General features: G+C 30.9%; 4 protein-coding genes across 11 annotated transcripts; 2 read left to right on the plus strand and 2 right to left on the minus strand.

Annotated features, from left to right (window-relative positions):
* The first annotated feature begins 551 nt into the window (after positions 1–551).
* Positions 552–3,985, plus strand: DIN9 (Mannose-6-phosphate isomerase, type I). The gene is made up of 5 exons (XM_089720842.1): positions 552–1,198; positions 1,367–1,534; positions 2,287–2,499; positions 2,669–2,935; positions 3,469–3,985. Exons 1-5 carry the CDS (start codon positions 851–853, stop codon positions 3,781–3,783), a joined length of 1,311 nt encoding a protein of 436 aa, XP_089576968.1. The 5' UTR covers positions 552–850; the 3' UTR covers positions 3,784–3,985.
* A 1,085-nt stretch (positions 3,986–5,070) lies between these two features.
* Positions 5,071–7,166, minus strand: LOC149497077 (small ribosomal subunit protein eS7-like). Of its 2 annotated transcripts, none has more exons than XM_089720727.1 (6): positions 7,038–7,166; positions 6,381–6,465; positions 6,238–6,311; positions 6,009–6,132; positions 5,514–5,696; positions 5,071–5,408 (listed from the first exon to the last, which is right to left on the minus strand). In XM_089720727.1, the coding sequence occupies exons 2-6, from the start codon at positions 6,453–6,455 to the stop codon at positions 5,289–5,291; spliced, it is 576 nt and encodes a 191-aa protein (XP_089576853.1). In that variant the 5' UTR covers positions 6,456–6,465; positions 7,038–7,166; the 3' UTR covers positions 5,071–5,288. The 2 variants fall into 2 exon arrangements, with proteins under 2 accessions (XP_089576853.1, XP_089576854.1); XM_089720728.1 differs by having other exon boundaries at positions 7,006–7,088.
* A 974-nt stretch (positions 7,167–8,140) lies between these two features.
* On the minus strand, positions 8,141–12,280 carry LOC105638736 (alpha/beta-Hydrolases superfamily protein). Of its 3 annotated transcripts, none has more exons than XM_012222594.4 (8): positions 11,901–12,275; positions 10,702–10,746; positions 10,438–10,567; positions 9,998–10,064; positions 9,864–9,912; positions 9,444–9,541; positions 8,754–8,892; positions 8,141–8,522 (listed from the first exon to the last, which is right to left on the minus strand). In XM_012222594.4, the coding sequence occupies exons 1-8, from the start codon at positions 12,237–12,239 to the stop codon at positions 8,376–8,378; spliced, it is 1,014 nt and encodes a 337-aa protein (XP_012077984.2). In that variant the 5' UTR covers positions 12,240–12,275; the 3' UTR covers positions 8,141–8,375. The 3 variants fall into 3 exon arrangements, with proteins under 3 accessions (XP_012077984.2, XP_012077983.1, XP_089576988.1); XM_012222593.4 differs by having other exon boundaries at positions 9,998–10,067; positions 11,901–12,274; XM_089720862.1 differs by lacking the exons at positions 8,141–8,522; positions 8,754–8,892; positions 9,444–9,541; positions 9,864–9,912 and having other exon boundaries at positions 9,994–10,067; positions 11,901–12,280.
* A 3,885-nt stretch (positions 12,281–16,165) lies between these two features.
* On the plus strand, positions 16,166–18,471 carry LOC105638735 (transcription factor BEE 1). Of its 5 annotated transcripts, none has more exons than XM_020681143.3 (6): positions 16,166–16,657; positions 16,744–16,866; positions 16,949–17,026; positions 17,114–17,182; positions 17,298–17,369; positions 18,126–18,471. In XM_020681143.3, the coding sequence occupies exons 1-6, from the start codon at positions 16,244–16,246 to the stop codon at positions 18,216–18,218; spliced, it is 849 nt and encodes a 282-aa protein (XP_020536802.1). In that variant the 5' UTR covers positions 16,166–16,243; the 3' UTR covers positions 18,219–18,471. The 5 variants fall into 5 exon arrangements, with proteins under 5 accessions (XP_020536802.1, XP_037491801.1, XP_037491802.1 ...); XM_037635873.2 differs by having other exon boundaries at positions 16,166–16,630; positions 17,298–17,375; XM_037635874.2 differs by having other exon boundaries at positions 16,166–16,630; positions 16,961–17,026; positions 17,298–17,375.
* Positions 18,472–22,906: the final 4,435 nt, after the last annotated feature.

Raw genomic sequence — 22,906 nt, forward strand, 5'->3', positions numbered from 1 at the left:
TATTAATATAAGTCTTAAATTTATAATCGTGATTAAATCTACATATGTTTATTTAAAATAAAAATAAAAAAATTCCCTTTAAAAGTAATTAAAAAGAAAGAAATACTCAATTATAACGTTAAAACATGGGTAAATTGATCTAGAAACTCTTTTGATGTCTATAATGTGAAAAATCAACATTAAAAAACTATAAAAAAACATTAAAAAAATTTATTTAAATTAGAAATATAAAATTTGATGTCTATAATGTGTAAAATCAACGTGAAAAGAAAGAAAAAGTTGTTATTTGTACATATTAAAAAATAGACTTTGAAAGATCTGCATATGTCCTTAGTTGATTTATTACAATATATATTATTTATTTAAATTATTGTCCTTTTTCATTAGGAAGTAATGGGCAAGCGGGCCCACAAATATTATTTGTTTAATATTATTTTAAAAAAGAAAGGGTTGAAATTGGCAAAATAGCTGGAAAGAAAAGAAATTTCGTGAGAAAAAAGTGCGGTATAAAAACAGAAGCTTTGGCGATAAGAAGCAATAAGATGAGAGAAAAAAAAAGGAAGGAAAACTCAAAATATGAAAAGTCAGATCAGAATCAGAGACCCCACTCCACTAGTCCACATTTCTATATCTTTTCTCTCACTCAACTCCACAACTTCCATTTCTCCCTTCTGTCAACTTGTTTCCCTCTCTCTTGATAGTTGATACCCCTTTCAAACTTTCTCTTCAAAAAACCATTTCCTCTTTGTGTGTATATATATTCAATGGCCATTTCACTTTCTATTCCCATCTTTAATAAATTTCTATTTGCTTTCTCCCTTCTTTCTTAATTCTGTTTCATTCATTGTCAATGGATGCTGTTACTGAATTCAACCGCAATCACCATGGCCAAAGACTTCAAAGACTGAAATGTTCAGTTCAGAATTACGATTGGGGTAAAATTGGTTTGGATTCAAAGGTTGGGAGGCTTTATGAATTGAATTCTGGGTCTCAAATTGATGTCGGCAAGCCTTATGCAGAACTTTGGATGGGAACCCATGAGTCTGGACCGTCTTTTGTTGTGGAAAATGGAGTAGAGAATGGAAACCCAATTGGGTCTCATAGTATTAGTTTGAAAGAATGGATTTTTAAGAACCCTAATGTGCTAGGAGATAAGGTGCTTGATAAGTGGGGCTGTGATCTCCCTTTCTTGTTCAAGGTACTTCATTTTTTTATCTTGTGTCATTTTGTTTACTGGGTTTTTTTTGTTAAAATAGTTTCTAATTATAATCTTACTTTGACATGTGAATTTTGAGAGGCAATAGATGCTTCTGACCCTGAATTTAAATGGAATTTTGTTCTGATTTCTGTTTCTTGTCTTTGATAGGTACTTTCTGTGGCAAAAGCATTGTCAATTCAAGCTCATCCTGATAAAGAATTGGCCAAAATGCTTCATAAGCTGCACCCAGATGTTTACAAGGATGATAACCATAAGCCTGAGATGGCTTTGGCTATAACAGAGTTTCAGGCTCTTTGTGGTTTTATCAGTCTTAAGGTACTTCGCTGACTTGCATAATTGAGTTGTTTGTATGTATTCTTATAATTTTGCTTTTTTCTGATTAATTGGTGTGGCAAATCACTTTGAAGTTAAATTTTGTTGAGTACACGAAAATACATGATAAGCAAAAGGAGGCTCTGAACTTCCTATTCTATTTTTTATTTTGAGAATTATAATTAGATTCATTAGATTGTGTAGATTTTATTAGATCTTGAATAGTAATGAACTCATGAGATTGGCACTATTTTGTGATGCTAATGATCAAATCTTAATATTATGTGGCAAGGATTAGCTCAATTTCTTCTTCCTCTTCTTATTCTTTTTTAATTATTATTCACTCTAGAACTTTGAGTGATTTAGAATTTATACCCATAAAACATTTATTTTGTTTGCTTAAATTTGTTAAAGCAATATAGAATATTGTCCACCTTTTCATCTATTTATCAACCATTTATAATAAGTCTTGGTTAGGATGAGATTCTCCACTAGGATATCTGAGAATCTACTGACAACCCAGTAATTTTTACATTGAAAATTTTCAACAAATGGGTAAATTCACTAGACTTCCTTTTTAAGTTTTGCTCATCTTAATCCAAAAGGATCATCAAAATTGCTACATGGAAGATGAAAATTTTCTTTTCAAACTAATCATAATGTACTTGCTATAAAATGTTACTGTACTGGTTTCTATTTGAATTTATTTTATAAACTCAGTCATTTACCTGAAGCAAATGGGTATATCATTTCAGGAGCTCAAAGTTGTGCTTCATAATGTTCCTGAAATTGTAGAACTGGTTGGCAGTGCAGATGCAAGCCGAGTCTTACTTCTGAATGAACAGGATGCAAAGGAGGAAGTAAAATCAATTCTGAAATCAATTTTTACCCAACTCATGTCAGCTAGCAAAGACATGACAACTAAAGTAATAACGAAATTGAAAACCCGATTACATATGGAAAGCCAGGTCAGTTGAAGTTTATTGCTTAATGCTGGTATTTTGTTTGGTAATCTGAATGTTGTGAGATGTTCATTTGTGTTTTCTGTTTCTAATAAGATATTCAGTCGAATGACTTCCCTTCATGTTTTTGAACTTCCCTTGATTTAAACTTCCCATTTTTTCTTTACTGCATCAGGTGAGGCAGTTGACAGACAAGGAACAGCTGGTCTTGCAGTTGGAAAAGCAATATCCAGCAGATGTTGGTGTTATTTCAGCTTTCTTTTTCAATTATGTGAAGCTTAACCCTGGTGAAGCATTGTATCTTGGGGCAAATGAACCTCATGCCTATTTATATGGCGAGTGCATTGAATGCATGGCAACATCAGACAATGTTGTGCGGGCTGGCCTTACTCCCAAACATCGGGACATCCAAACTCTATGTTCTATGCTAACATACAAACAAGTAAGGATGATTTCAAAAATTAGGTTAAAGAGTTTTTAAAATTTCCTTCTATGCGAATGGATGCATTTGTTTCCTAAGTTAAGCTTGATATTCATGCTGCATCGAGCATCAAATAACTTATACACGCTTGTAATGCAAAATACCCCACAAATTACAGTCTTCGCCAAGAGCTCCTATAATATATCCATATTGGATTCCAACAAGGTTATGCTCTATATTTCCTCGGCAATCCAAATCATCATGATCACTGTAGTGTGACGATGCTTCACGAATTAGCAAGTGTTATGACATTTTCTCTTTCTTAGTGGTGAACAATTAGATAAGTAATCACATATAGATCACAATGATAAATTGAGCCATTTACGGTATATTGTCTGCCATCTTTTTGTCATGTTTAACCAAAGTGTGGATGATGCATTGTTAATATTGAGAAAATGATTGATTAAATTTTGTTGTTGTAAAAAATTTTCTTATCATTACATTGTAATAGTGGAGAAGTTTTTCGAAAATTTGCTTTTCTTGTTGTGATCCAGGGGTACCCTGAAATCCTAAAAGGATTTCCTCTAAGTCCATATATAACAAGATACCTTCCGCCTTTCGATGAATTTGAGGTTGATAGCTGCATTCTTCCTAGGGGAGCATCAACTGTGTTCCCTGCGATCCCTGGTCCTTCCATTTTTCTGATTGCAGCTGGGGAGGGAAGAATGTACACACAATTGTCGAAAGATGTTGTAACTGAAGGAGATGTCCTGTTCGCACCTGCCAACACAGAGGTTACTATAACAACCACATCTGAGCTGTGCCTGTATAGAGCAGGAGTGAACAGCAGGTTCTTCCAAATACTGTGAGTGGGAAGAGAAGCAGCTCTCAGTTTAAGGTGGATAATTTATTGATCGAGTTTGCATACCATACCTCATACTATGTATTTGTAAACTTTTTATATTTATGTATTTATTATGTAATATTGTAGTTTGCATGTAAATGCAATGAGATATAGTGTCTAGAAATAGAATCATACCATTTTTTTAATACACATCTCTTGTTTTATCCCTTCCTTCTTCCTTGGTCCAGATCCATATTTCATTGCCTATTATTAGATGTTAGATCCAAATGGGTTTCTTAATTTTTCTTTGTCATCCGCAAATCAACCTAGAAGCATTTCAATGGCACTTTTAATTTCAAGTTGAAGTTATATTTCACAAAGGGAGGTTTTATGGATGGTCCAATTCTGAATGTAGACCTTTTGGTTTTAAAGATTTATTAATTTTTGGGAGCTTGATTTTGATATGGGTAGGTATGTAGTAAATAGGTACACAATTTCTTTTATTAGATTTAGGGAGGAGATATCTAATCTTTTGATCATGAATCTCTGCCTCTCTAGGGGTGAAATCCAAGTTGAATCAATTTAATTTGATTTTTAGTTTGGTTTCAGTTACAATTGGAAACGAAATCTTAGTATTTATTTTTTAATTAAAAAAGAAAATCATTCCGTATTTTCTTCCTCTCTGCCTCACGTATATGACTTCCATTTGGTGGAAATGAATTTAAATCAACGATCCCATTTCATCATGGAAACTGAAAGAGGAATTCATTTATTTACTTAAAATTAATAAAATTTAGTTATTTTTAGTTTTAATGGAATTCATATCACATTCCATTATACATTATAAGTTAACGGTTAACCTTCTAATGAAACAATTTGAGCCCTAAGGTGAACAAATAAAAAAGCAAATTAGAAAACCAACCCTATGCCTAACCAAACTCATAGTTTCCGATCATATAATTAATCAAATGACATAATGAAAATACATAAACTGACTCAATACCTGTTGGCCCACACTAATAACACATTATCCATTATATTTATTATATTTTTATGAAATAACAAGATTAAAAATCACCACATTGTTTCAGTTCCATTTCAGTTAAAATTACCATTACCATTACCACTAAGCAAATAACCATTCTAAATCTCCTGCACTAACTGAAACGTTTTTGACAAGCAAAAGAATTCCATTCTAGCCCTTCACCTTCACTAGCGAACAAAAAGGCCAAGCATCAAATAAAAACACTGGTGACAAACCTAAATTCCGTATACAAAATCAGTATCAGAATCTCAATAGGAGACAACCAAATAAGCAAACAACCTTTTTGAAGAGGTAACAAGTTCTACAGCCAAAGATCCAATGGATTTAAAGTGCAGGGGAGAAAATGTAGCTTCAACAGAGTTTTACCATAATATGCCAAAAAAACACATTTAACCAAATTCAAGAATCAAAATTTTAAATAGTATCCTATCTGCTGCTGAAATCTTAGAACTCTAGAAACAGGGACAAAAACTCTCAACAGATGTTCAAGCCTCTGTTATAGGATACTCAAAAACCACATCTTTCCCAGTAAGCTTCCTGTAAACTCCAGCAAATGTCTCCAACTTGTACTCAGTGTTGTTGCGCTCTTTGGGATCCAAGAAAATCTAACAAAAACAAGGTAAAATGTTAGTATAGACGGAGTGGAGTCAGACTATAATATGGTAAAGAAAACAAATCCAATCACTGTTCTCCTTCAAGGTCAAAATTACCTTGATAATTTTGGACCCATCGATTCTGTATCTGATGCGTTTTCCAACAATCTCAGCGGGATACACTACATCCTCAAGCATGGCATCATGCACAGATGTAAGGGTTCGGGAACGAGGGCGCTGAACAGCAGAACCCTTCTTCGGTGGGCGCACGATCCTCCGGGTGGCAATGAGGACAACGTCCTGCAAACAATTAAGTGTAGAAACTGAAACTGAGTTCAGAGGGAAATAGAGCCTTGGAACATACAGATTTACCATAGCAAATGCATCCAATATGATAAAGTTATTACTGTTCAAATGCCAAATTAATGCAAACATAATATGATGAAGCTATCCTTATAATCAACAAACTCTCTACACAGCTTTTGTAAATAGCAAAAGTTATAGTCATGCAGGACAATCAGAGGGGCTTCTATCAATAATATATCATCACTAAAGAGAGAGATATGTGCAGTAAGACCCCTTAAAGCGTCCTTTCATAATATAAAAAGTTACCTTTCCGCTGAACTTTTTCTCCAACTCTCTAACAAGACGAAGATGAATCTTGCGGTAGGCCTTCCTCAATCTGTAGGGAACATAAATAACAACAGCTTTCCGATTTCCAGAAACATCCATTTGACTGCAAAATTATAATGTTTCATTTAGGAAAACACCATTCAACCAGAAAAATTCAAACAAAATACAGACACTTCAAATTGAAAATGCAAAGCAATTCTATTCATACACTGCCTGATTTATGAAGAGATCTTTTAAATCACTTTTCAGTTCTGGGTTGGTATTTTCGAGATCAAACAGGGCCTGCAAAGGACAAAGATTTATTCAAACATTTGATAAACATTGAGTTAAAATAAGCTTTGAATAACCAACCTGAGCAACTGACTCCTCAAATTCAGTTGGTTCAGCATCCTTGTCTTTTCGGATCTTCTTCCAAGTAGTGTACATCTTTGCAAATCTATCAAGCAAAATCCAAGATTAACATCAAGTTATAAACTGGAATTATTCATTCAACTCGAAAGGAGAGGATGTCAATAATGTGCAGAAAAATTGCATAAACAAATTATAACCTTGGGTTATTATTTTAAAAAAAATCTAACAAAGTGACTGCTCACATAAAACCTAAAAGGCCACAAGAGAAAAACTGAATACCTCTAAATTAATTTGATCATCATAATCTTATAATAAAAGAGCACTCTATCAAATCGTAGGTTTCACATCATATCTTCACTCAAAGTCCCTTAAAAGTAAACCAGATTGCAAGAGCAGCCATAGCTTATAAGCACATATATAGAAAATGAATGCAATTTCAATCTGATAAACAACAGCAAAGTAAGGCCAAATAAATAGAACCCAACAACCAAACAAGTAAAATAGAACAACCCATTTGATCATTTGCATTGTATATCAAAAATAAAAAAAATAAAAAAACAAGAGTCAACAAAGCGAATTGAAACTGTTCAACACCAGAAAATCAAAGCGCAAAAATATGACCAACCGAATTGGTGGTTGAAGCAGTGCATCGCTTACCAAAGCTCCGGCAGCAGTGGGAGAGAAGAGAGAAGTAACTGGTTGCTGCTTCGCAGAGATGCCGCGCTGAGAGGAGAAGAATGATAATGGGGCTAAAGGCTTAAATATGGTTGGGTATTAGGGCTTCAGTTGCCCTATTTTTTTTGACGGTCTCGATTAGTCAACAACACTTGATCTACACCGTCAGTTTTTAAAAGTAGAGTAGAATCAAGAATGAGGGAGCAATATACAATTAATTTTCTAAATTTGCACCAAACGAACGAAAATGATTTTATTATACAATTTGTTGTACAATTTTTTTTACAAAAATAATTTAATTATTTTGAATTAATCAAAATTATTTGAAAATTAGAAACAATAAATTATAAAAAAGTCACTATATCTTATCTTTGATTTAAAGAATAATTAAATAAAATATTTGATTTAAAATTTATAGAATTATAAACATATTTGATTTGAAAAATATTTATTTTTTTATTCAATTAATTTTAATTATGTTTTATTCAAATCAAATATTTAATTTCTTTATTATATTTGATTTAAATCAAAAATTAATTCTTGGGTAAAATTATATATTCAGGGGACAAAGTGAGCCATATTCTGAAATACTAATGAGATATTCAGTCTTTGGGACTTCTTTGATCTATTTTCAATCTTTGACTTCATTTCAAACTTAGTTTAAAGAGTTTCTAAAATTTTCTCCTATATGAGTGGATTTTTTTTTTTTTTTATGTGAAGTTTTATGTTCTTGCTATATGTTTGCATCAAACCTTTACATATCATTCTTTGCCAAAAGCTGCTGTAATATATTCATATCAAGGAAAATTTTCTGTAATATATTACCAAAAGCTGCTTGTTTAATTAAGAACTATCATCTATGAGAGTTTAATATTTTTATTAAGTGCAAAAATAATATTTTCTTGATCAAAGAAAATTATTTTCAAGGACACAAAAAAAAAAAAAAAAAAAAAAAAAAAAAAAAATCTCATATTTGATCAAATTTACGAGTGCTAACCTATGATAAGTGGTTCATATACTTAAAGTTAAGGGATGATCAAAGATTCAATCCCTAAAAAAAGTATTTATAAGGGAAAACAACGAAGTATGGAACGAGATTAGTCTCGTACTTAAAAAGAATAATACATCAGTCTCTTTTAATCCATACAACAACTAATTTTCTTTATTCTAACAGTTTCCGCACACACTGAAAACTCCAAAACTATAATGCTTATCAGATTATGCTACATTCAGTACAACTCTCACTTGCATTTGCCCAGACACACTAGTTTTGAGGAAAATGCCATTCTGTGCACTGATGAATTCCTTTGGAATGACATTCTATGTTCTCAAACCATTTAACCATGACAAGATAACTTTCGCGCCTTTCTCCCATGAACAATCTAACATCATGTCATGAGCAACTCCTTTAACACAGATTGGTGTCACACCATAAAATCTTCCTGTTTCATCGAGTCCTTCGGCATCCTAAACAATTTTTCAAGCCAATTAAAGAAGCAACTTGGACAAGGAAACAATATAACAGAATATCTTAAAGAGTAGTGAAGTGATGCATACATTGAGATAAATTTTCGAACTTTCTTATGAAGAAAAACAATGAATAATTGAAAAGAATGTTGGGACCTCTGAGTTAAGAATTTAAGAGGTCAGAGTCATGTTAACCAATAAAAAATTGCATAGGTTGGACATAAAAATTACCACTATGAAGTCATCACTTGCACCGACCACAAGGACCTCAATGGAAGATTTTGGCACTGAAGGAACTGGAAGAGATGCATTTAACTTCCGTAGATCAAACAATGGCATTCTTGAACTTTCTCTCATTAGCTCCTGGTAACTGAAAGAAACCAACAAGTAAATTCTCATGTTGAATGAAAACAAACCTTTAGTTAGTATTCAGTGAATTAGAAGTCAAATTTTCTTAAGCTTAACACAGTTGAGAAAAAACAAAATAAAAACAGATTGGCTAAATATGGAGGCTTCAGCATAGGAACTATTCAAATGAAAAAAAATTAGTCTGGTATCAATAAATAAATAAATAAATCCCCATAATTCAAATTGATCTTAGTAAAATAACAATCAATGGTAGTTTTAGCATAAATTAATCTTATTCCCTAACCGATTCAGCTTCTTTACTTACCAAGCATTAGTTGATTTTACAACTCTCTCTTATTAGGTCATGCAAATAGTAATTTCCAAAATTTCTAACTTGAGCTTCATTTTTAGATTCATAGCATAATTTTGGATTTTGAATGCTTAGGCCAATGTATGCTTAAATCGATAAAATGATGTACAACCATAACTGCATAAATGTATGTTGTTAATTGCCATATTTCATTTCAAAAACATAAAGAGTCACCACCATCATTAAAGGGCTCATAGACAAACCGCATCACCAAATGATCCTCCATTGTTGATGTGAAAAATGTTTCCCTACAAAGAGGGAGATCAGTTTGAAAAGCTTTGGCTGCTAAGCTGCGAGTCACCTGTTTCACAGTTCAAATGAGTTTTGTTTTTCCTTTCCAAGATCGAGAATTCAACAAACAACAGAAGCCTAGAATGTCAATTAAAAGAGAACAATATTTTCTTTATACAAATTCTAAAATAAACTTTCTACAGATAAAAGAGAACATCAAGAACTTCATTTTTAAGTAAAAAATAGAAAGAGAAATCAGTACTATTATACTTCAGGTGAATTAAAAAAATGAAAACTGAAAGGAGTTAATCTAAGTTTTCATAATTCACGTCGCAAGATTGATAAGGGGATAAAGAAATGCAAGCTTCATCTTCAGAATCTAATGCAGGTACCTTAAAAGCAGCAATAGGCTTGGAAAACAGATACCGCCAGACTAACCCACTGTTCGGAGAAAACAAAATTCCAGTCAGGGATATTTATAGATCAACTGAAGGAATAGTATATTTATAGACACGCGTGAAGTTACCTATTGCCTGAAGGAGGTACAGAACAGATAAGTGAAGCTCCAACAAGATCAGGATACTGCTTCTTCACTTCTTGAATTTAGCCCAATGAGAATAAAATGAAAATCAGTAAACGGGTAAGCAGTACCTTTTGTAAAGCAATAAAACAACCATGGCTATTTTTATGAATATTACATATCTTCTGCTACAGGTTTTATACGTATGATATTGAAGCAGATTTGAATCTCAGTGTTAATCCCTTCAGGAGGGGCTTTGTCCAAAGAAAATTGTAACATGGTTAACATTTTGTTGGTTCTCTATTATAAACATTAATGACGAAAAGGTTGTAAATATATTCAAGTAACAATCATTTCCCAGTCCAATGAGCGACATCAACATGAGATTCATGGTACTTATCAACTCCTAAATGATGGTTACCTAAAAATAAGAAGATGAAGATCACCTATTAATTTTTCATTTCTTATCTTTGCAATGTAGTACTGAATAATTAGCCCTCCAAATGAATGTCCAAGCAATACTGGTGGCAATTTCAGTTTTTTGTGGATGAAGTCAGCAACATCACCTGCATGTGTCTACTGCAGAATTTGAAAGCGAACAGGAAATAAGAATAATTGAGCATTTTCATCTATTTGGGATGGTAGCTAGAATGTTTAGAAACATTGCTAAAACCTCAAAGGGTTTATCTTCTACCGGAGAAGTAAAATACCTGTAGAGAACCAGCATAAGAACCAGCTGGTCCATCACTTTCACCCTGTAGACAAGTGGGCAACACATACCAAATCAGTGAAATATCAGAAGCCTAATTTATTCCAGCACTTTAATCCTGGCACCAACATAAAATTACCAACCTTAAAATGCTAAGATAAAATGGAGGTGCTTGTGGCTAATGTTATGAACAGTAAGTTGTTGAAGCAAAAAATGGGGATATATCCACATGTCCCAAAGGGTAAAAAAAGTTGAAATAAACAAAAAGAATACACACTAAAGCATTCGACTTTTTTTTTATTATTTTGATGAAGAAAAAGATTTTATCAAGGGAAAGGAAGGAAGCTAATTAAATTGTGCCAAAACAAGCTTATACAGTTCTGAAAATAAGCGGAGCAGGAAAAGAACGACATTTCCTCTGTTGCTAAGAATTCATGGGAAGCAATTATTTGGAAGGATTACATTTTCTTCCAGACCTTATCAATCCAAAACCTTTCTTCTAAGAACTGGATGAAATTATCAAAGAAAATGGTTAACAATATGCGATTCTATACTCAAATTGACCATAAAATTTTCAGTAGAAAACTACTATAGGAAGAAAACTTTGATTACATACAATTAGGAGAAAGGAAAGGACAAAAGGCCCAACTGCATTGTGTCTAGATTTTCATTTTACAGAAGTACAGAAGAAAGACTAAGTGCATAAAAATTGAGAATCAAAACTATATTCCAATACATAATCATATATGACAAATAAGCTAATAGGAAGAGAATATTTTACTGTTTTGAGTCCTGATTTTCATATTGGTCAGGTTTATATACTCACAGAAGTTTTACCTCAAGTCATATAGTCTATCAACACCTAAATGGATTTCAGATCCCAATGACTATGAATAACTTTCAATTATCATATGATTTCTAAAAATAAAAAAAAAAAAAAAAAAAAAAGCCAAATTAATAAATCTTTGAAAAAACAAAGCAATTGGAAATTGCAATTTATTAAAATAAAATTCCTTGTTCCATATATATGAACTAGGACTAATCTAGCATTAAAATCAACATAAGCTAAAGTATAAAGTTAAAGACTGGATCAAGTTAACAATTCAACTATAATGCAGCAACATAAATAAGTAAAAATTTTGTTAAAATACAATAAACATGTATCTATCGGTAATTAATAATTATATGCAGAGAAATGACCTGACCCAACAAGCTAAGGGCATAGCAATCATAACCGTAGCTTGAAAAGAAGGACAACCAGTGCTCAGCCCAGCACCAAGCCGCATGGTAGCTTCCATGAACGAAAACTAAAGGTGGGTTTTCTCTGCTTCTCGTACGTGGGTCTTCATTATTAGCCTTCTGCTCAATGACCTCCATGTTCAGCCCAGATGGAAGCTGATGAAAAAGGCGGTTCTGCCCCTGCTTTAACTCATAGGGCACCCTCATTTTGCTCGATTTGTGGAGAACAGAATGGGGCTTTACGGTCTTTTTGGGGAGTGAGAAGTTTGGCTGGAAGAGACATAGAAGAGAAGCAGCCATTGCTGTCAAGTTCAGCTAACTAACCTTTCTCAATACTAAATAATTATATCTGTTTTTAATTATTTTTAAATTGTATTTGTACTTTATTAATTTTTTTTAACTCTGCAGTTATTTTGGAAACATTTTTATTTTTATTTTTTTTAACTCTGCAGTTATTTTGGTAACATTTTTACCTAACATTTTCAGTGTCATTCATCAACTGGGTTCTTCTGTTATTAATTAGTTATTACAGTTTTCTGTTATTTGCGAAGCACTAACTTAACCACCTGTCTATATCGGCGATTAGGTCATTCGTCCCTAGAAAATAAAGTAAAAATGCAAAGCATACTTATTAAACGCGGCCGCCTAACTCGGTGAACAGGTGAACCGCCATTAAAATCGAGTCTTTGTTTTACAACATTTAAAGAGAAGAATCGGATTGAAATGAAAATAATGACTTCACGCATGACCAGCTCTCATTTGTGATGGATGCTATGTACAAGGCCCTGGAATGAATTCATTGTCGAATGACTGACCGGTGATTACTAGCGATTTCAGCTGACCCGTGATTGAATTGATTGACTTATACAGATCTAATTGATAGACGAATTTTTAATATTTTAATTATTTTTTATTGTATTATAATTATTTAAATTATAATTGTTTAATTAATATGAATTATTAATATTTTTATAACCCTAAACTATTGATCTACCGGTTTAACTAATAATCCATCCACCTAATTCTTTAGCTGGATGACGTCCCATTTAATAATTAAAGTTTAGGTTTAGCCCATTCTAAGGACAATTGTGATATGAACAAAAAGAAAATACAAAATTTTAATTGTTAATGAAATACGCTTCAATGCAAAATCACATCATACTCCTTTTATATTTTTTTCCTAATTATTTACATAACCCATCTCTAACCACTAGTTACTAGTTGGAGTTATACTTTCAATTTCTTTTTTTCATTTTTCACTTTTTTTTTCCTCATAGGTAAAAATTAATATTTGTGAAAGTAAATATCCTTTTACTGAAATGGAGTTTTCCTTAAACCACCTATTTAAAATTTATAGAAAAATCAGAAATTAGTTTTCTACACAAACTGTTGCACTGACCTTAACAAAGTAAAGAGCCCTATTGGAGATGGCCTTATTAGTGGGATTTTTGAATTGGACAAAATGGAATTTGTATGAAGGGCTCGATTATCATGTGGCTGGTTAGGTTTCTTTATGTTAGAAAATCCACGTGGACTAAATAGCAAACTCACAGAAAGATGTATAGGGATGACAAACTAGTTAGCTAATTAGTTAATATTAATATTTTAACATTTTAAAGTTTTCCAATCAACCATCATGCTTTTACAGCTGTATTTTTTAATAATAATTTCGTATTCATTAACATCAAATAGAAAATACTAATTCAGTCTTTTAGCCACAATGGTTTTCATTAATTTTACGAGATTAAAAGAGGCTGTCCTTAATTTTATATATCCATTTTTACTTTTTATATGTTTTTTTTTTTTCTGAGGTTCTTTATTTCATCACTTAGGAGACCATTGTTTATCTATATTTTATGACTACATTCTCTTGCTTTTTGTAAAGAGGTAATGTACAATAGTTAGTAAGTTAAAATTGAAATTCGCACAATTCGCTTCCGATATCATGTTTAGATAAAAAGAATATAAGGTTTGTTTAGTAAAATTATTTATTTTGACGGTTGTTAGCTGTTGACTAGTGTTTAGCTAGTAGATATTTAAGTAGCTTTTTAGAAAATGGTAAAAGTTAAAGTTTACAAGAGTTAACCTTTTATTAAAAACACTGTCTTAATCTTTAAAAATTAGTTCAAAATGCTATGTTACTGAACACTATATAAAAATAACGTAAAAAATACTTAAAAGTTGTTGTAGAACATCTATAGAAGAAATATTTTGCTCAACAGTTTGTATTCATTAATATTTAACAAAATGAACAATAATTTGAGTTTTATCGATCATAAGAATTTTTATTAATTTCATGATGTTAAAAGAAAGCTACCTCTATTATATGGCAGCAGTGTTATGATAGCTCATTTGACTCCTTAATGAATCCTTCTTAAACAATAATTGAAATAAAATTACAGATTATACAATAAACATGAGTCCTTTATTTGGACTGAATGCTAAATCTAAATCAGTAGCTTATTTAACTGCATGACTAAAGAGTTGTATTAAGAGCTTATTACTGAATAATTAAGATTGTTTGGTAAATGAGATATCTGAATAATTGAACCTGTGTTTTTTTTATACATATTTGACCTTTTGTATTTTTACATATTATGTATTTTTGACATAATATTAAAATTGGTATTACATTATATATGATAAACTCAAATGTATTATTATTCAACTATTTGCATAATATGATTGTAAATAATATAAATGCATATTAATCTACAATATTAATGATAAATGTTATAAATTAATTATGCAAAAGATAAAAATAGTTGATAATAACTCAAAAAATATAAAATTAAATTATATCCACTTCTTGAAGTATATGACCCAACATGATAAAATATAAAATTAAATTATATCTAATATAAAGTCCCTTTTACATTGTAGGATATAATTTGTGATTTTAAATATTAGGTGAGAAATATTTTTATCTTATGGTAAAAAAAGCTATACAGCTTATAAATTAAGTTAAATCGAAATTTTTTGCATTCATATTCAAATGATTTGCTTATTTGAAAATATAAAATAATTAAATTTAATTTTTTAAATCTAAATTAATAAAATATTCGTCTAATAAACTATAATAAGCTCAAACAAAAACGCACTAAATCTTTTTTTTTTTTTAATCAACCACTTTCATTAAAATAAGAAAAAAATTTATGATAAAAAAGACTCTGAAATCTCCTATTGCTCCTTGTTAAAGGAGATTCTGCTCAACTTTTTAATCTTTTGTCAACAAGCAGCCACCAAAGGAATAGAAGACCTATACAATTTACTGCCTAAACTTTATTATTCTTTTTCTCTTTTTTTTTTTTTTTTTTTTTTTTTTTTTTTTTTTGGCAAAGTAAAAAAAGAAAAAAAAAGGAAAGAAAAGGAGATTTACACTTCATCATCTATTTAGTCTTTCCTCTAAAACCTTATACTGGCCCCACATTAATGGATAAATGCATATCCTTTACATGGACCTACCAAAGGAATTACACTTCAGAAAATGAACCTTCATGCGTTGATTATTTATCATTATCTTTTCACTCAACTGTAAAGCATAACACAATGACGTTGATACTCGCATTTTGCTATAGGCCAACACAGGCATGTTACTATCTCCTTTTTAATGGATTAATTACAAAATACCCCTTAAGATTTGTCTCATTTTACATTTCTAGTGCTCTAAAAATTAGAAATCTTAGTCCCTGAGATTTCTAATTACTCTACACTTTAATCATTCAATTAGAAATTATCTCATTTTAATCCTCTAAAATTCTAGGGGTTTATTCGGTAATATTAATTATTTTAATAGCTGTTATCTGTTGTAGTAGTAAGGTGTTCTATTAGTTATAATTTATATAATAGTGACAAAATTTTAATTAAAAAGCTAACGTCTTAGTGTTTAATGTTTTATAAAAAAAAAAACTCTCTCAACTTCTAAAACTATTAGAAAAAGCTATTTTAATGAATGTTAAAATTAATAGAGATATAGTTTTGATTTGGTCAAAACATTAAAAGCGAGTTCAAAATATGTTGCCGAATAGAGCCTAAGTTAGATCGTATTTTGGTGCTCATAATTCTAAAATTAATGGCAACATAGGGATTAAAGCTGCTAATTCTGAAAAAATGAGGACCAAAATGTATATTGAAGAACATCTCATGGATTTTTTTGTAATTAACCCTTTATTAGTGAAGAACACTAAATAGTCCTATTAATGCACACACATATATATACAGAACCTCATAACTTCCACTCTCAATCCTTTCCTCTTCAACATTAAAGGTTCTATCTAGCACTACCTAGAGAAAAAATTTTCTTGATGGCTGAGTTCACAGATTATTTGCAGAAGTTGAGACCTAATTCTTACCAACCTTTTACAGATATGGAAATGGGCATACAAACGTTTAAGCAACTTCCAGAGCTAAATCCAAATACTTTCAATATTTCCGATTTCTCATTAGACTCTTTCTTGGCGCACCACCACCACCACCACTGCCATACACAACCTGATCAATTTCCTGCAAACTATGCTCATAATAGCCTTTCAAATGCTTTAAACCATCCTGATATCTTGAACTCAGCACATATCCTTCATTCTGTCAACTCTGCTTCAAGCCAAAATATTTTTCCTGACAACAATAAGAAAAGAAAAGCAGAAGCACAATCAACTAGCGGTTCTCAGATTTGTTCTCCATCCGCCTCTACTGTAATAACTAGTACAAAGAAAAAAAATGTATTTTTCTGTCTATTTCTTAAATTTTTTTCAAATTCATTTGAGTTTTGAAATTTAATTATATATTTCTTATTATTTGTTTGCAGAATTTAGACAAAGGTAAGAAATGGAAGAACAAAGAAAGAGGAGGAGTTGAGAAAATGGAAGAAGTTATTCATGTTAGAGCTAAAAGAGGCCAAGCTACTGATAGTCATAGCATAGCAGAAAGGGTAAGTTTGTATGTTTCTTTTACTATATAAATGCATAATTCAAGAAACTGGAGTATTATTTATTGGTTTGGCTTATATAAAGAAATGTTCTCAGGTCAGAAGAGAAAAAATTAACAAGAAGTTGAGATGTTTGCAAGACCTTGTTCCTGGATGTCACAAGGTAGAACCTTCTTCTGCATATATATATACATAGAGAGAGAGTTATATAAAGTATGAATATCCTGACATGCGTTGTATGAATTTACAGTCAATGGGAATGGCAGTTATGCTGGAGGAGATAATTAACTATGTCCATTCATTGCAGAATCAGGTTGAGGTAAGCTTAATATCCAAAATTCTTTATGATTTTATCTCAGAATTCCATATATAACCAACAGATTGGATTGACAGTTCATTGTTCTTAATCTTTTTTTCTTTTTCCCAAAATTCAGTTTCTCTCTATGGAGCTTGCAGCAGCAAGTTGTTGTTATGACCTCAACTTGGAAACAGAATCTTCTAAAAAGGTTCAGGTGCTTTTCCAATAACTTTTTCAAGCTATTTTTCTGATATAATAATAAAAAGAAAACTTACAAAATCTTGAGTCCTTACTGGGCTGCCTTATTTTGTTTGCCTAACCTATTACAAGAAATGGCCAATAGATTTCTTTTGTAAAAGCAAACTATATCATAAAGTAAACTATATATGCTAAGATTCTATTCGGCAAAAACTTTTTAAGTAGCTTTTAGTATTTTGATCAATTAAAATGTTAAATAATATTTTTTTATAGTGTTCGGTAGCATATCATTTGAACTAGCTTTTAGAGATTAATGTAGCATTTTGTGAAAAATTAACTCATAAAACATTTAGCTTTTAATGTTTTATAAAAAACTACCCAAACAGTTAACAGCTAAATGCTATTAAAACAGTTAACATCTACTAAAACGGTTAATTTTGCCAAACATACCCCGAAAGAAGTACTAGTTTTGTCTTTAAAAGAAAAGCGCTGAAGAGAGGTGTTTGCTTGGCCTTATAAAGCTCGTATGCTTAGTTGATAATGTGGGACTCAGTATCATAACTATAAATATGTCACTAAAATAGTTAGTCTAGGCTATAACCTTCTCTTACCTTGTCAACCTGCAGGATTCTATTCTGCTAGAGTAGACTCCAAAAATATTAAAAATAATATTTCTAAAGGCATCATATTTTTAAAATCGCTCGAAAGTAATACTTAATCTCGATACTCCGTAAGTTGATACGAGAATACCCATATAATGGTGCAGGTTACAAGTTCATCTGGGGCACAGGAGACACAGAAATGGTTGAGAGAAGGATATGGAGAGCTGAGTTATTACCAGTCTACATGGTCCGTTTGACTCCATTTTTGGCTATTACTCTTTTTGTTGTTTGCTAGAAAGCACATGAAAAGCTTCCTATCTCTCTCTCTTTTTTTTTTTTTTTTTTGTGTTCTTTTTCTCCTGAAAATCACCCGTCTGTCTCTGTATATGTAGCAGACATGCTAATGATGTTACATTACTTCACAAAAAGGCCAAGAAACAAAGTACAAAAAACCATTATATTTCTGTTTATTTGTTCAATATTAATTAAAGGATGAACCAATTATCTTTCTCTCTCTCTCTCCTTTCCAATTTTGACTGAAGTAATTTATGTCTTTGATTTTGACCTGTCGGCAACAGCAGTAATAAGCACAGCTGGGTATGACTAGGTCTTGACTTCTCATGGATGGATTGGCTTTTTTTTTTTTTTTAAACACATTTTTCATTAATTAGTTCTATTTTTATATTTTATAATTTTGGCTTTTGTATGGTTTGGTGTTGCTCAATTTTACCAGACACTTGCACATGTGATTTCTGGTTTTAGGCTTGCACTAAGAGAGAATAGTAGAGAGTTTTCAATTGTCAACAGAATCTTGTTCATAAGTAATTAATAACCCTACCATATATGAACATTCCATTAATTAATTAATAATAATTAACTATGTATAATTTAATTATAACCCCTACAAATATGTTTATTTACTCCTCATTTGGTAATCGATTAAGAGCCAGCCCGTAATTAATATTTTAGATTTTTCTCTTATTTAAGATTTTTTGAGAATACATAAAAAAAAGTGTCAAGTCTTAAAATAAAATGTAATGGAAGGAAATACATTTTAATGCATTTAATTACATTTAATTATATTTCATGACACTGTTAATCCAAATGGGTCCATATTTCAATTGATTGAATAAAATGTGAAAGTGATTGATCTATGCAAACACACTTAATTATCCTTTTCAATGAATCAATTTTGTCTATAAAATGTTAACTATTGATCAAAACATTTCCTATGGCCAAATCAATTGTGAACAAAAATGTCCAGTGAACAGCTGGACCAACTATGCATGAAGTACACAGACATTATAAATTACAACAGTCCAAAAGAAATAGACTTTACAAGCAAGTGAATGGCTCTTTCTTTTAATAGCTTTCTGGTGTTTGATATTCTTTTAGGTGGTAAGTTTCTATCACCACCCTCAATACTTGTGATCATTCTAGTGGGAAGCAATGTTCATGGCCACAATATTGATGTTAACAATTGCTCTCTAAATTCAATTAATTCAACTAATAGGATTGTTCTGAGTGGAAAGAACTATACTCCATTGAGTAAAAAGTTAAGTATTCGATTTTTATGGATCAAGAAAATTTCCACTAGAAACCCTTTTCCGATGGATTTCTATCAGATTTTTGTATTACTGATGGGTTTCTATCAGATTGAAAACAACAGTTCTGGTTTTGGACGGACAAGCAGGCTTCCAAATAGAATCACACAGAGGAGTTGTAACATTCAACATAATCAAATTAAGGATTTATCCAAAACTGGTCCTACAAACATAGAGATGAACAGAATCTCATGGATGTTGCCAATTCATATTTCTGAATGATTATAGAGGGGGCACTAAAGGGAGAAAAATTATTATTATTTTTAAATGAAATTAATTACAGATGCATTGCATCCAAAGATATAAGTTAGAAGACAGCTTGAAATGGGCCATATTATGCTCACAAGAGGATGAAGCAACATGGGTTCAAAGATTTCTTAAATGAAAAAGATACCTTAAGAATCTTTAAAAGTTTCTAACATCTACATTACCAGTCTCCATTTCTTGACTCCTTTTTTGACAAATTTTCAATTGGCTTTTTGTGGGTGCATGCACAAATCTAACAGACTATATGTTCTTTCTTCATCTGTGTGATTCCCATGTAGATGCTGCTAGCTTTGAGCTTGCTTGAGTGGTGAGCCTCCCATATATCCTAACTGTCAAAATTCATATACCCATACGTGAAAATAAAATATGGAAGTCGAATAAACAATCTTTAACCCTCGTATTACTGTCGTAGGAGCAATTACGACGAATGGAAGACTCCCTTTGACCACAGCCTAAGAGCTCTCGCCTTAGCAATTTGATGGGGGTAATCCTAAACCCAACAATACACTCCTTTGCGTTTGAAACTCTTTATATTTAAAAATTAATTAATATATAATGGACCCAGGTCTATACAACCGTCATGGGACTCGTCCATAAATTCCTACACTAAATCAGAATCTGTTTAACATGTAATTATAACCTATACTACATGAGCAGAAAACCAGATTTTAAATTTACAGATCGTTTTGATGGAGGTTATTAGGCGGGTTTGTATAGTAAGATAGGGTAAAGAGAGATTATTTAGCCGTTTGAAAAGAGACTTTGAGGCAGTGATGATTTTTTTAAAGTTATTTGAGGGGTTGAAAATTTCATCTAAACACCCTAATCTTTAATCCCCGAACTAGAGTATAAACATGGTTAAAAAATTTGATTTTCCAAATTATCTATAGCTATATTTATAAATCTTCCATGACAAGGGTATTTTCGTAATCTTTATATTTAACATTATCATACCTTATCTACAAATGCAAAAAAAATATTTGCCATACTTTACTATATCTTACATTAATGATTCCTCGATATATATAATTAATTAATAATATCTTTTAGGCTTAATCATATAGTTACCGAAGTAAGTCATTCATAAAATTTTCAATAAGTTAGATCACATCGATGTCTATATTTCCCATGTTCAAATTATGTAATCTTGTTGCATCCACGTACACCCATGTATATATGCACCACATAAGAGTAGGGTAATTTGGGAATAGCAATAAGATCAATTAAGATTGGCCATGCACATTAAGAAACAAAAATAATTGAGAAAGCAAAGCCAAAATTGTAGGGATAGAGATATGTATTTGTATGTAAAAGAACAAAGAAGCCATCTATAAATTTGAGGTGACTCTCAAGATGTTAATGTTTACATGTGTGTACATATCTATACATATGGATCCATCTTTGGTTGTCTACATGTCTTTCTGTCTGGTTGTCTGATCTAATCTTATATTGTTTCTCCTACATTTTGGAAATGTACCACGTAGGTATGCACCCTAATTTTAGGGCTTGTAAGAGAAAATGCCTCTAATAGTGATAAAATGTGCATACATTGGATGTTTACAAGTCATTCTTCTTCCAGTGGATGTATAGTAAAGCTTCATTATCCATTTTAAGTTAGAGTTTTCTTTTTCTTTTTTCTTTTTCAATTCAAAAATTTTAATATGTGGACGAGAAAATTCTTTGCCTCTTTCTTTTTGTCTGGTACATTAGAGTTTAAATGAAATTATATAATATATAAACATAGTTTTATTATACGATCAAATGTTCTATATGATTCTGAAAATCGTTGGGTTATTTATATAAAAACAATAAGATGATTAATAAAAATATAGCTCTTTTCTTTTTAATGATCCTCCTTGTCGTACTCAAAATTCAAATTTAAGCATTGGATTATATTAAATTCTAAATTTTTAATGCAAATATAAGCCAATTTTCACTTTTAGTACAAATTGATGCTTGAATATACAATTTGAATTGGTCTCCTATATTCAATAATGAGTCCATCATCCTCATGGAAAAGGCTTTTAGTTTATCTCCCAAGTAAGGATTTCTGTTATTATTCTCCAAATAATGGCATTTGAATCCTAGTTAATGGTTGAGGCTAATGAATGGAGGTAAAACATGCATTAGAGAAAAGAAAATAATAATAGAATATTACTCTTTTTTTTTTTTTTTTTTTTGAAAGAGAATGAATTTTCTTTTCAATTTGGAAGAAACATGGAAAAAAAAATTATAACAATGAACTAGTGAAGGGGAAATTAATTTTATTTTCTTATCGTATCTAAACACATAAGAGGAAAATAACTTTTTATTTTTTTTTTTTAAAGAAAAAATTATAGTATGATCCTTATAGTTTATGAAATACAATTAGTCCGTCTCTATCTTTTTTAAAATATATCAAGTTGTCCTTATATTTTGCTTCATTTATATTACTTGGTCATTTTGTTTAATTTTTGTATCTCTTCCGTTAAGTCAACAAGAAAATATAAAAGTTAAAAGAGAGATACTAAAATATTATACTAAAAATATTACAGTACAATCCCTATAGTTTGAAAAATACAACCAGTCCATCCCTGTATTTTTAAGAATAAAAGAGATATTTTCGTCATTTCGTAAGGTACTTAACAGAAAACATTTAAAAATTAGATGAAATGACCTTATAATATGTCGGAAGTATACTTTAAGGATGTTTTAATCTATTTTCTAAAAAATATGGACGAACTAGTTATATTCTACGAACTAAAATGATTGTACTGTAATATTTCCTTCTTTAATCCAAAAATTGTTAATTCTCATTAATAGTGCAAAAATAATAATACCTTTTTATAGGGTTATAAAAAAATAATACTTTTTGCAAAAAGAATAATCAAATTAATAGTGCAAGTTTCAAAATAATTCTAAAAATAATGCAATTGCTCGATAGAAGGTTATCGAAACTAAAATTGTCAATGGAAAAATCAAATTTAAAGGGGAAGACCATCCGATGTTCTATCGACAAATTCTATCCAATCCATTAAAAATTTAATTAAATTTATCATTTATTTTAAAAATAAAAATATTAGCTCTAATATTAA

Source organism: Jatropha curcas, chromosome 4, assembly GCF_041381405.1.
Source record: "Jatropha curcas cultivar XTBG-Jc1 chromosome 4, XTBG_Jcur_1.0, whole genome shotgun sequence".
NCBI lineage: Eukaryota > Viridiplantae > Streptophyta > Magnoliopsida > Malpighiales > Euphorbiaceae > Jatropha > Jatropha curcas.